Raw genomic sequence first — 14,555 nt, forward strand, 5'->3', positions numbered from 1 at the left:
GATTTTACTCACATGTGGAATTTAAGAAACAAAACAAATATTCTAGAGGAAAAAAAGAGAGAGGAAAACCAAAAAACAGACTCTTAACTATAGAGAACTGATGGTTATAAGAAGAGAGCTGAGTAGGAGGAAAAGTTAAATAGGTGATGAGGATTAAGGAGTACACTTGTTGTGATGAGTAGTGGGTATTTTATGTGTTGAATCACTAAATTTTACACCTGAAATTAATATTACATTGTATGTTAACTGAAAATTAAATAAGAACTTTTTCAAAAAGGTAATAACTGAGGTGTTCCATAACAGTATAATAACCATTTTCCCCCCAACATAAAAAATTCTTCCCATGATGAGGAAGAGATTGTGAGCTGGTGACTGTTCTGTTGTTAGGTCTATCCTTTTTTGTTCAACCAGAAAATACCTCTAAAAGACTGATGTTCCTTGCATAGACATGTCAGGTTCACATCTTTTTCTTTTTACAGAGAGTGTGCCCACAGGCAAGGGGGTAAGGAGGTAGTGGCGTGGGGAGGGAGACAGAATCTTAAGCAGGCTCCACACCAGCATGGAGCCTCAAATGGGGCTCAATTTCATGACCCTGAGATCATGACCTGAGCTGAAATCAAGAGTTGGACCCTTAGCCAACTGAGCCACCCTGGTATCCTGGGTTCACATCCTTTTTACTGCTAGGCTAACTTTTCACACAAATAGGGTAAAAAAAATTCACAGGTAAAGAGAAGGAAAGAATTCACACCAAAATAACAGCCAACAAGAAACATCTGTTTAATGAGTTCTTCTATTCTTTGTCTAAGTATTGCAGATAAAAAAAAGCTAGGATGGGAGAGGTAATGAAATTACCAAAACAATTAGCAATGGCCAAATAATCTCTATGGAGTCTATAATCTACCATCACCAAAATACTTTAAATTCTATCTTTAGCATTCTCATAAATTGTACCTCCTCCACCAATTTTCCACAGGGAGTGTGTCAATGTAAGAAACACTGATCTAGTGCCATAGGCATTCTTTTTTTTTTTTTCCCTTAAGATTTGAGAGAAAAAGCATGAAGTGGGGAGGGGCAGAGGGAAAGGGAGTGTGACTCCCAGACTTGGGGCTCAATCCCAGGACCCTGAAATCATGATCTGAGCTGAAGGCAAATGCTTAAGTGGCTGAGCCACCAAGGTGCCTCTGCCATAAGGTTCTTTTTTTTTTTTCTTTCTTATTTATGATAGTCACACACAGAGAGAGAGAGAGAGAGGCAGAGACATAGGCAGAGGGAGAAGCAGGCTCCATGCACTGGGAGCCCGACGTGGGATTCAATCCCGGGTCTCCAGGATCGCACCCTGGGCCAAAGGCAGGCGCCAAACCACTGCACCACCCAGGGATCCCTGCCATAAGGTTTTTAAACCAACTTACGATGATGAATCATTTTCCTTAGGGTAATCTTCATTCAGCTCTGAACCAGATGATAACATTCTTTTTCTCTTTTCAGTCCTGTAGAGGACAAAGAAAAAAAGTTATTTATAAAAGCCATAATTTATATCATTAAGAAGTGTAAACCAACAAACTCAAGGACAAGAACCATGACTACTGCTGCCTAATTCTCTAAACCACATTTTGATTAATATACTGTATATGTGCATGCTCAGTATGTGTCACTGACATAAATTATAAATAAAACAATTACCTACTAAAAATATACTCTATACTTTCTTCTAACATACTTTACTAACTGCACAATCTCCTTTTTCTCAAAATACTTGTCTTCCTAAATGGCATAAAAGACACTTATTTATAAACAGGCAGAGCTAATGACTAAGAAAGAAAAAAAGTAAATCTTCCATACCTATTTTCTAATAACCCTGATCTAAGTGGTGTGGATGCAGATGTCAAAGAGGGAATTGTCCGGGTAACAGTTATTCCACTTCCTGTTGCAGTCTTAATTGATCCTCTACCTGGATTACCAAGAACTTTTCGAAATGGAATATCATCTTTAGTTTCCAAACTTCCTCTTTTTGAAGATGCCTGTAAGAGTAAAGTTTAACATAGCTAAATGTTCAAATTAATTGATATGCCTTTAGATCATTGATTCCAATGTGGAATCAATTTTATTTTATTTATTATTTTTTTAACAACTTTATTTTTTTTTTTTTTTTATTTATGATAGGCACACAGTGAGAGAGAGAGGCAGAGACACAGGCAGAGGGAGAAGCAGGCTCCATGCACCGGGAGCCCGATGTGGGACTCGATCCCGGGTCTCCAGGATCGTGCCCTGGGCCAAAGGCAGGCGCTAAACCGCTGCGCCACCCAGGGATCCCCTGGAATCAATTTTAAAAAATACAACTGGAAACCCATCTCCAGACATTCTAGCCTAATTGGCCTAGGCTGAGGCCCATTCTTTAGTTTTTTTTAAAAGCACTCCAGTGGAGTGTAATATACAATCTGTGTCAGAAGCTGAACTTGACACTTATTTTCTTCCAGCACGCCTATAAATTTAAAACTTCCACAATAAAACTAGAGGCAGAAAGGAATTTTCTTTGAATATTTGACTTGAAATAAAAAGACTCAGATACACAAGATATGATTTTAGTGATCAGGATAAAAATAAATCTTCAGAGAAAAAAATCCAGTATGATTATGATAAAGTGACATAAATGTGAGAAAAAGGAGCAACAATGACATTTGGTTGCCACAACTAAAATGCCAAGTCACAAATACCTCATATGACTTTTGATGGGATTCTAGTCTGGAGGAATGAAACCAGTATATGCAATGATGGGAAAAATGAAACGAAGAGTCAGTCCACTGGCAGAAGATGAATCAAAGCATTTATCTTAAAGACACAGCAAGAACATACAGGGTGAATATGACAATTTAAACATATTAGTTTGGGAAAAGCAATTTGGGAAACAGTGCTTTTGATCAGCTTTCTGCCAGTAAATTTTACTAGATTAAAAGCTATGTGATTTGTCTATGGGAGAAATTTCCAATTTCTTTCTTCTATAGAACTACATACAATGTTAGCATAGGAAAGAAAAAAATCTGATCATCTGAATAGTTTTTAAAAGTTATTTCCAAATGGGTAATACATTCTTTTTTTTTTTTAATTAATTTTTATTGGTGTTCAATTTACCAACATACAGAAAAACACCCAGTGCTCATCCCGTCAAGTGTCCGCCTCAGTGCCCGTCACCCATTCCCCTACCCCCCACCCCGCCCTCCTCCCCTTCCACCACCCCTAGTTCGTTTCCCAGAGTTAGGAAATGATCCCTGAAAGTATAGTCTTGGTAATACATTTTCAAGATTCAAATATCAAAATACTATTATAAAAGCCATTTCCTGTGATGTTTCAGTATCACCTACTACTACTATCCACCAAATTCTTTCAGTTCCCATTCTCTTGTCCCTTAGGAGTATTCTACTTTATGCAAATGCAAAGCAATTTAATTTTATCCTTTTTGTTACACAAGCAGTAGCAATATTATATGTATGTTGTATGTTTTGCATTTTTAAAAATTTTAACCATGACCTCTACTTAACAGAAATATCGCAGCTATTATATATACATAGAAATAATCAAATGTGGGCAGCTCCGGTGGCGCAGCGGTTTGGCGCCGCCTGCAGCCCAGGGCGTGGTCCTGGAGACCCTGGATCAAGTCCCACATCAGGCTCTTTGTATGATGCCTGCTTCTCCCTCTGCCTGTGTCTCTGCCTCTCTCTCTCTCTCTGTGCTATCATGAATAAATAAAATCTTTAAAAAAAAATAATCAAATGTTTCAGAAATACTTATCTTTACTATGTATAATATCTCCTTTAATATTTTATATTCTGTTCTTTTTTAATTTAATCCCAGTTATGACCCATAACATTGATTTTACAATCCCGTTGATAAGAATCATTTTTGTGAGAGTATAAATATTTGTTTCTGCTTTATATGATAACATTTATACATCTAAATATGGTAACAGGGATCCCTGGGTGGTGCAGCGGTTTGGCGCCTGCCTTTGGCCCAGGGTGCGATCCTGGAGACCCTGGATCGAATCCCACATCGGGCTCCCGGTGCATGGAGCCTGCTTCTCCCTCTGCCTGTGTCTCTGCCTCTCTTTCTCTCTGTGACTATCATAAATAAATTAAAAAAAAAAAAAAAGAAACTTAAAAAAATAAATAAAATAAATATGGTACAGTTTAAATTTCTCCCCATAGATGAATCTCAAAGTAATTACACTGAGTGAAAAAAGTAGACCAAAAAGGAAATAATAATAATAATAATAAATAATGATTTCATTTATTTAAAACCTAGAAAATGCAAACTAATCTATAGTGACAGAAAGCAAACCAGTTGAGGTTTAGGGATAGGGGCCAGAGAGAAAGCAGGAAGGAAGAATTTCAAAGGATGAGGAAACTTTTAAGGGTTATAGTTATGATCACTTGGTTGATTACAGTGATGATTTTAGAGGTATATACATAAGTCAAAACATATCAAATTGTATACTTCTACTATGTGCAGTTTATTTTTTATTTTTTTTAAATTTTATTTATTCATAGAGACAGAGATAGAGATAGAGAGAGAGAGAGGCAGAGACACAGGCAGAGGGAGAAGCAGGCTCCGTGAAGAGAGCCTGACATGGGACTCAATCCAGGGTCTCCAGGATCATGCCCTGGGCTGCAGGCGGCACTAAACCGCTGCGCCACCAGGGCTGCCCCTATGTGCAGTTTAGAGCATATCAATTACATCTGAATTTAAAACATGAAAAACACCCCACAACCTATTAAAAAAAATAAAATAAAATCTTATTCATCGGTTAGTCCAGCAAATGGACTAAGTAATCATCTCTCTGCATAGCCAAATAGAATTCATCAGTTTACTTATAAAATAGTTTCAAAGTTTTTCTTACTTTATGCCTGGTTTCCCTTAAAAAAAAAAAAAATTTATTTATTTATTCATGATAGACATGGGGAGGGGGGCGGTGCAGAGACACAGGAGGAGGGAGAAGCAGGCTCCATGTCAGGAGCCCAACGTGGGACTTGATCCCGGGACTCCAGGATCAAGCCCTGGGCCAAAGGCCAGCGCCAAACCACTGAGCCACCCAGGGGATCCCCCTGCCTGGTTTCCCTTTATAAGATAAATTTTCAAAGACATAGCACTGCTAAGTTGCAAAAGTGTAAAGCAAGTCTCATGGCTGTCAGAATATTTATGAAAGAAAATATTTAAAAAGCAAATGGAAAATCTTAACTAAAAGTCTGGTATCATATAGTGTAGGGGTAAAGTTCATAATGCACAACAGACCCAAAAGGCATCACAGACATAATAGGAGTAAACACTTATAGCATTGTTAGTATATGGTATTGTGGGCTAATAACACTTTTACATGCATTATCTCTATCTCACATAAAACCCTTAAAATATTATTGCTATCTCAATTTTACAGATGGAGAGTGAGGCTCAGGATACTCAAGGAACTTCTTCAATGACCCACAACTACTAAGTAGCAGCATCCAATCTCAAACCCACATCTAACTCCAAAGCTATGCTTTTAAAAACTACACTTTACTATGGTCCATAATGAATACCATGAGATGTAGAGTATAAGCTACATTGTGTTCAATAAATCTAAGAAGAATAGTATGTGATAAATTTTGAAAAGATTTCATAATAATAGATTATAACTTTTTTTAAAAGCTAGAAAGATTCAAATGAACATACCTGATTGTCTGAGTAAGAAAGCTGCCTGTTGGTTTCCTTCTGTGAAGTCCTGCTGCCCAGAATAGCTCCAAAACTACCAGACCCCTGAGAAGGTTTCATGGCTGGTGGGGGGGAAAATAAATAAATCCCAAGCCGTTTACTTTAATAGAGTTTAATCATCATTATAGAATACTGAAAAAACAGAAGCGTAAAAAAATGAAAGTGCTTATCAACCAATTCTGAAAGTTTACCAGATATATATAGCAATTTAAATTCAGAGCTAGAATCTCAAGCAAAAAATGAAATAATATGCAAAAACTTGGGAAGACGTAAAAGAAACATAAATTTTTAAATGTAAATGCTACAAATTCTCCCACATAAATATTTGGTAATTAACACTACTAAAAAGTTGGTCACTGTGTGTCTATGACATGAACAGTGACACTGGATGCCAAGGAAACATGTCAGAATCAGAGACAGATATACTTCCAATAACCTATACTCCAAAGCATCCTCTATTAAGTTCAGCAAGCAGCATAAATGGCTTCTATTCCAAAGAAATCAATGCTAATTTAAAACATGTAAGGTACTGTAGAAGCATCAATTTGTATATACTTTTTTTGATTCATACTTTTTAAAGATTTATTCATTCATGAGAGAGAGAGAGAGAGAGAGAGAGGAGAGAGAGAGAGGGAGGGAGGGAGGGAGAGAGGCAGAGACACAGGCAGAGGGAGAAGCAGGCTCCATGCAGGGAGCCCAACATGGGACTCGATCCCAGGTCACCAGGATCACACTCTGGGCTGAAGGCAGCACTAAACTGCTGAGCCACCAGGGCTGCCCTGGTATATACTTTTAAAGAGTATTTTATACTTTAGTCAATTTCCCTCTAATTATTTGAAATGAACATTTTAAATTCTTTTAATTTTTAAAAAATGCAAACAATACTGAACATTCATTCTTTCACCTATCTTCTTGAACTAATAAAATTATTTCTGAGGACAGGAATTCTAAGAACTCCTTTTTTTTAAACAAAGATTTTTTTATTTATTCATGAGAGACAGAGAGAGAGAGAGAGAGAGAGAGGCAGAGACACAGACAGAGGGAGAAGCAGGCTCCATGCAAGGAGCCCGACATGGGACTCGATCCCAGGTCTCCAGGATCACACCCTGGGCCGAAGGCAGCGCTAAACTGCTAAGCCACCCGGCTGCCCTAAGAACTCCTTAGAATAAAAATTTCTTTTTTTTTTTTTTTTTAATTTTTTTTATTATTATTTATTTATGATAGTCATACAGAGAGAGGCAGAGACAAGGCAGAGACAAGGCAGAGACACAGGCAGAGGGAGAAGCAGGCTCCATGCAGGGAGCCCGACGTGGGACTCGATCCCGGGTCTCCAGGATCGCGCCCTGGGCCAAAGGCAGGCGCCAAACCGCTGCGCCACCCAGGGATCCCAGAATAAAAATTTCTAAAGGATGTACAGTTTTAAACTAAAATGGTATTATCACTTATTCCTCCAAAAAATATCTCGCAGTTCCTACCCAGTATTTGACACTATTGTGGTTCCCCTCACACTACTTGCCAATGTGATACCAAAAATTTAATTACTGGTGATGTTGAGATTTTTTTCATGTGTAAGAGCCATCTGTTTACTTCCTGAATTTCCTATATGCAGTTTCTATTTCTCTACTAGATGGTCTTTTTCATACTGATTTAGAAAGTACACTTTTGTATATTAGCAACATTAACACTATCACTGTGACTAATATTTTCTTTTTTTTTTTACTCTTGCCACAGATCGCTTAAATTTTTTACACAGTACAAATTATTAATCTTTTTTTACTGAATGATTTTTATGTCATACTCAGAAAGTTCTATTCCATCCAGATATTACATTAAAATCCACTCTCCCTCTTTAATAAAGCTTTTATCATTTTATGTTCAAATCCCTGATCAATGTAAAATCTTTTTTTTTTTTTGAAGATTTATCTATTTTAGAGAGAGAGGATGTGGAAAAGAGGGAGAGGATCTCAAGCTCACTACCCACTGAGTGAGGAGCCCCATGTGGGGCTCGATCTCACAACCCTGAGATCATGACCTGAACCAAAACCAAGAGTTGGATGCTCAACCAACTAAGCCACCCAGGAGCCCAAATGTAAAATCTACTTAGATGAATGGAGTGGAATAAGGGAGCCAGCTTTACTCTTCTTAAATGGTTAGTTGTCTTGACAGATAACACTTATATCAAATTTTAGTCTCTTTTCCACTGATCAGAAATGCCACACACTATATAATAAATGCATTATACTTTTCGAAGTATTTTTACATTCATTATCCTACTCTGGTCTCTGTAAAGTTTATATTATCACTTCGGGGCAGCCAAGGCAACTAAACCCAAAAGATTAAAACAACTAGCCTAAGAGCATAAAACAAGTCACTGCTATTCTTAATTACTATCATATGTCAGTCATGCTTTATATTTATGAGTTCTTATTCTTTAATAAGCCCTGAAATTAAGGTGATATAACCCTTCATTTTAGTGATGAGGAACCTGAAATTTAATCATTAAGTGCTATATTGAAATAAGTAAAGGTAGGATTCAAATCTAAATCTGTTTAGGTCCAAAACTCCTATTTTTCTATTTATCATGTTGTTCAGATTCAAACTTGGGTCCCTAGACGATCTGCTGTGGTTTCCATTCCAATATATATAGACATGCTTTTCTTATACATCAATTCTTAAAACAGTGGTTCAATTAAAATGATGGGTATGATGGAATGAAACAAAAAGAGAAATATAGACATAGTCCCTGACATATTCTAAAAAACGTTAACAGTATTCAATTCCTTGTTTCTAAAATTCAACAGTTATTTAATAAATTGACATAGCTCAGATTTGGTAACATGAACACATTGAGTAGGTACTAAATGGCACACAATCATAATTTTTTTTTCATTTTACAAGGAAAATAGCACATCAAATAGATCTATTAAATATAAGCAAAGTAGCACTGCTACATCCTCATTTTCTAATATTTTTATATTTAAGAAGCCCAATTTAAAGTCTGTCAACTCTAAAGTATTAGTAATAAATTTTTGATAATAATAGAGCTGGATACTAACAGTAATAACAGAAAACTTCTTTTAAGCACTAGATTATTCCTTAAAAAGATCTATAACATTTTTTAAAAAATCAAAACATTTTAAATAAAAAGGATTAGGAAGGGACAGGGGAATCTGATAATATTGTTTATGATTTTCTATAGCACTTGCTGTCTTCACAGTAAGACTAAAACCATGGAGTAAGTTTCACATAGACAAAGACAAGTATCTAAGATTTATATAACAAGGTAACTCTTCCCAATCATAATTTAAATCTTCCTCCTTTGCTAGCCATATTCTTTTGTGGAATCCTTAGGGTTTTCTCATATAGTATCATATCATCTGAGAAGAGATAATTTTACTTCTTCCTCTTTTTTTTCTTTAAAGTAAGCTCTACACCTAATGTGGGGCTTAAACTCATGACCCAGAGATCAAGAGCTGCATGCACTCCAGACTGAGCCAACCAGGGACCTCCTACTTCTTCCTAATTTGGATGCACTTCATTTCTATTTCTTGCCCAAGTGCTCTCGCTAGGACTTCTAGTATTATGTGGGATAGCAGGAAAAGGCATTCTTGCCTTGTTCCTGATCTTAAAGAAAAATCTTTCAGTTTTTCATTGCTGAGTATGTTAGCAATGTATGTGGCTTTTCATCTACATGTGGGCTTTTCATCTACAGCTTTTATTGGGTTAAGGTAATGTCCTTCTATTCCTAGTTTCTTGGATGTTTTTATCATGAAAGGGTTTTGAATTTTATCAAATGCTTTCTCTGCATGTGGCTTTTGTCCTTCATTCACTCATTTGGTGTATCACATGGATTTTTTCCTATCTCGAACCATCCTTTCATTTCAGAAATAAATTCCACCTGGTCATGGTACATAATACTTCTTTAATTTTTTTTTTTTTAAGATTTATTTGACAGAGAGAGAGAGCGAGCGAGCACGTGCACGTACAAGCAGGGGGAGTGGCAGGCAAAGGGAGAGGGAGAAACAAGCTCCCCACCTAGCAGGGAGTCTTATGGGGGATTTTGATCGCAGGACCGTGGGATCATGACCTGAGCTGAAGGCAGATGCTTAACTGCCTGAGGCAACCAGGCACCCCTATACTCCTTCTTAAAAATATTTTATTTATTTGAGAGCGACAGAGGAAGGAGGGGGAGAGGGAGAGAAATAAGCAGTCTCCATGCTGAATGCCAAGCCTGATGCAGGGCTCAATCATAATGTGAGTCAAAACCAAGAGTGGGATGCTTAACTGACTGAGCCACCCAGGTATCCCGGTATATAATCCTTTAAATGTGCCGTGGAATTCAGTCTGCCAGTGCTTTGCTGGAGATTTGGGTATCAATATTCACCAGGGACATGGTCTACTATCTATTATATTCTTTTTTTAAAAAAGATTTTATTTATTTATTTATTCATGAGAGATGCAGAGAGAGAGAGGCAGAGACACAGGCGCAGGAAGAAGCAGGCTCCTCACAGGGAGCCCAACATGGGACTCGATCCTGGGACCAGGATCACACCCTGAACCAAAGGCAGAGACGCTCAACCGCTGAGCCAACGTTATATTCTTTTATAACAGTTAATAGCAAACCCTGAGTAGATTTGTGCTCACCTGCATGAAGTCTGTTTTGATGTACTGCATCTAGAAACAACCTCATTTCCTCTGCATCCTTACTTGGCACTTTGTCAATAGACAAAAAGCTGTTATCTTGTAGAGTTAACATTAGGCGGCTTTGTTTTGCTCCACTGGGTCGAAGCACCACATTTTTAATGTTATGACTTAGCTAATCAACACAAAAGGAAAATTATGTTATTGTTAAAAATATAGGGTGACAAAGTATAACAAGTTATACAAGCAATACTAAACTTCATGCTTGCTAAATTTTATTTCTTAGTCTTTCCCATATTAATTTAGAGTTTTTTCCTTCCAACCAAAAAGAATTCCCATTTCTTGATACACTTAAGTCAAAGATTTCACTTTTAGGAAAGGCAAACATCTACTATTAAAACTTATTTACAAAGTAACCCTACCACTGTTGATTTTATGGTAGGGAATTGCATATTTTCAGGTATAGTTATAAAGCTATAAAAATTAGTGAGTTAATTTATAGAGCTGGGATGCCTGGGTGGCTCAGCAGTTGAGCGCCTGCCTTTGGCCCAGGGTGTGATCCTGGAGTCCCGAGATCAAGTCCCACATCGGGCTCCCTGCATGGAGCCTGCTTCTCTCTCTGCCTATGTCTCTGCCTCCCTCTCTGTGTGTCTCTCATGAATAAATAAAATCTCAAAAAAAAAAAAAATTACAGAGCCTAGATGGTTACACCAGTGCTAGCTTAGAAAGCCATATTGTGTTACAGACTTTCTTTTTCTTCACTCTCCCCCACCTTTTTTTTTAAACAAAAGCTTGTGTAATATTCTGGCAATTGGTTTGGGTAGCTGTAAATTTTTTTTACTTAAAAAATTTTATTTATTTATTTATTTATTCATGAGAGATACACAGAGAGAGAGAGACAGAGGTAGAGACATAGGCAGAGGGAGAAGCGGGCTCCATATGCAGGGAGCCCGATGCGGGACCCGATCCCAGGACTCCAGGATCACACCCTGAGCTGAAGGCAGACGCTCAACTGCTCAGCCACCCAGGCATCCCAGGTAGCTATAATTTAAAAGGATTTCTTAACCCAAACGATCATCCTCAAAAGGATTCCAATTCTTTTTTTTTTTTTTTTTTTTTAGGATTCCAATTCTTAAAAACACATCAAAATGAACCTTTATCAATAGAAGACATCTTTCTTCATTTCTGTCTATACACACACACACACACACACATATATATTTTTATTTTTAACTAATCTCTACACCCAGTATGGGGCTCAAACTTATAGCCCCAAGTTCAAGAGTTGCTTGCTCTACCCACTGAGCAGCCAGGTGCACCCATCTTTTTTTTTCTTTTTTAAGTGTCTAAGCAGGCTCATTTAACTTTCATTCACCCATGAAGATCATAAGCACTCTAGAAACTAATTTAGCTTACTTTTTCCATTCCCAAAAATTGGTTCAATAATTTGTCTTATACTCTTCCAGACTCTGGATATGTGCTATGAAGTGATAACTTTTATTTTCTCTTGGCCAAAATTTTTCCAAGACCAAATTAATAAATCTTGCAGTTTACTACCTAAGTAATTCTTGCCAACTAGGCATCTTTATTCTCTAATGTTCTCCCTCAGCAGGAGTATACAAAGGTTTCAAAAGCCGCTTTTTGCTGAAAACATACCCTTTAAATATTATAAAGGAAGAATAGCTTTTTTTTTTTTTTAAGATTTTACTTATTTATTTATTCATGAGAGACCCAGAAGGAGAGGCAGAGACATAGGGAAAGGGAGAAGCAGGCTCCTTCTATCTTCTATCTATCGAAGGAGCCCAATATGGGATTTGATCCCTCGGCCGGGATCATGCCCTGAGACAAAGGCAGATGCTCAACCGAGGAGTCACCCAGGTATCCCGAAAGAACAACTTTTTATAATTTTTTTAAACTAGAATTGATCTTTGTCAATTTTTAGAGAATGAAAATTAATTTTATCAGATTAATTTATATTCAATTTAAAATGATATATATATATTCAAAGTAGGTCTTAAATCTATGTTCTTGAGTAAAAATTCTATCACAAAACACAATAAACAGTATCAGAAGCTTTAACTGCGAAATATTTAAACAAGGAGTTTAGCATGCAAAAGGAAAAGAGATCACATAACAACACTATTTCAGTCAATATACCACTTTTTATTTTTTTATTTATTTTTTTTTTTAATTTTATTTATTTATGATAGGCACACAGTGAGAGAGAGAGAAGCAGAGACACAGGCAGAGGGAGAAGCAGGCTCCATGCACCGGGAGCCCGACGTGGGATTCGATCCCGGGTCTCCAGGATCGCGCCCTGGGCCAAAGGCAGGCGCCAAACCGCTGCGCCACCCAGGGATCCCAATATACCACTTTTTAAAAATGAAAGTTAAATACATAAGACAAAAAGCTTGTTCATTATCAAACAAGATGAAAGAATAATCTTGAACTTGAGGTCTTCAACTGATAATTTTATTAACTACCGTACGGTGAGGCCTTCCATCTTTTCTCTAAGTCCAGAAGACCTCTCTCATGGAGTTCCAGTCCTGCTTACCTAACACTTACTAGATACTGACATCTGAATGCTTGATACCTCAAACAACTCATCTCTCTATCCTCCCACCCTAGTTCTTCCCCTCTGCTCCCCACTAAGACATGAAAGGCATTGTCATCCACTCAGAAACCAGTGTCTTTCTTTCTCACTTCCCTAAATCTAATGAGTCAAGTCTTCTTTTAATCTCTTCCAATATATCCTTTTCTCCTCTTGCTTCTTCCTACTGTCTTTTCCTTTGATTACGACTCTTATTCTTCATCTAATAACCCACAATAACCTCCTATATGTCCTCCTCTCCCACTATCTCTTGAAATAGTCATCTGCCTAGCCCCTAAGTGAATCTGAACTTGAGATTCTTGGCTCCTTAGACTCTAAGGTCCTCTTAGTATGACAAACAAGATCTGGTTCCTATCCAGCTCTTCAGCCTCTACTTCTGCCACGCACTCCTTACTGTCCATTTATTTTAAAATAATGTTCTGGTTTTCTGAGAGTTGATTTACACTTCCACGTGTTTGTCCATGGACAGAAATCACCTCTGCCCTACCTTCACTGTGCTTGGCAAACTCCTACTTATCCTCTAAATGCTCAGGACCAAACCATTCTTCTTTGTATTACTTCAGTGTCTCTGAAATATTTTTACATCTGGAAATGCTTCTGATTATGCTTAAGTTTGAGAAGAAAAGCATCTCGCTTAGCACTGTATTATTAGCACTTAGTATACAGTATCCGTCATGGTTATCTGTAGATAGTTAACAAAATAAATGCTGAATGCATACTGATCTAGAACTGAGATAAGGCTGGAATCACAGCAGAATCCTCATGCTCCTCAACACCTATGTTTGCTTAAATATTTAAATATTTACTGACTGCTAATTTGGGTTGAGGAGTAAGAAATTGAATCTCTATTTGAAAATGAATCTTTCTTTCATTGAGATGAGCAATTATAGATACACGTAGGTGGCAGAAACTACTATTGTTTCTATTGCCCCTGTCACCACTTCCAATCTATTTAAGATGATCTCTGATATACAAAATCATAAGCAATTCATTTTCACAGTTCAAAAGCAAGGAGAAATGGAAATTTTACTCCAGCTCTAGGATTCTCAAGCATAAAGCTTCATAAATTGTTATTCACTAGAGTTTTTCAGTTTAGAATTATACTTTTGTATTATCTAATTAACAAATACAGAATTTTAAAGTGCAGAAAAATATGGTTTACTTTCTTAAATTCAAATTATGTCAAGATGAGTAGTTCTTAGCTGCACAGAATAGACAGTACAGAGGTAAAAACAAAATTAACTATTTTTTGCAGTGATAAAATAATGAAATTATTCAAAAGCTTGTAGTCAGAAAACAGCAGTAAGAATGACCTTGAATAATCATCCTTGAATGGCCCATACCACAACCCTTGGCAGAATTATTTAGAAAGTATTTGGTTTTAGAAGATACTAATAAGTCCTACTAAAAGTTAATACTACACAGTGATGAATCTATCATATACTAAGGAAAGAAGAGAATAACTAAAGTTATCCTAATGTGGTTTTTAAAATAGCTTTGACAGAAATAGTATTCAAACTCAGTTCTTCCCTGCTTCTTCTCAGTTGTTTTTTTTTTTTCAATAATG

General features: G+C 36.9%; 1 protein-coding gene across 8 annotated transcripts in view; it reads right to left on the reverse strand.

Moving 5' to 3' along the window:
- The window catches only part of USP37 (ubiquitin specific peptidase 37), a 94,766-nt gene that overhangs the window by 69,654 nt on the left and 10,557 nt on the right, over window positions 1–14,555 (reverse strand). For 7 of the 8 annotated variants that reach the window (XM_041737057.1, XM_041737060.1, XM_041737062.1 and 4 more), the window contains 4 exons: window positions 10,381–10,552; window positions 5,698–5,798; window positions 1,840–2,018; window positions 1,410–1,487 (listed from right to left, as the gene is read on the reverse strand). In XM_041737057.1, the coding sequence (XP_041592991.1) occupies window positions 1,410–1,487; window positions 1,840–2,018; window positions 5,698–5,798; window positions 10,381–10,552 (530 nt within the window). The remainder of the gene's footprint in view (window positions 1–1,409; window positions 1,488–1,839; window positions 2,019–5,697; window positions 5,799–10,380; window positions 10,553–14,555) is intronic. The other variant, XM_041737064.1, reaches the window with a different exon arrangement.

The sequence above is a fragment of the Vulpes lagopus genome, chromosome 22 (assembly GCF_018345385.1).
Source record: "Vulpes lagopus strain Blue_001 chromosome 22, ASM1834538v1, whole genome shotgun sequence".
NCBI lineage: Eukaryota > Metazoa > Chordata > Mammalia > Carnivora > Canidae > Vulpes > Vulpes lagopus.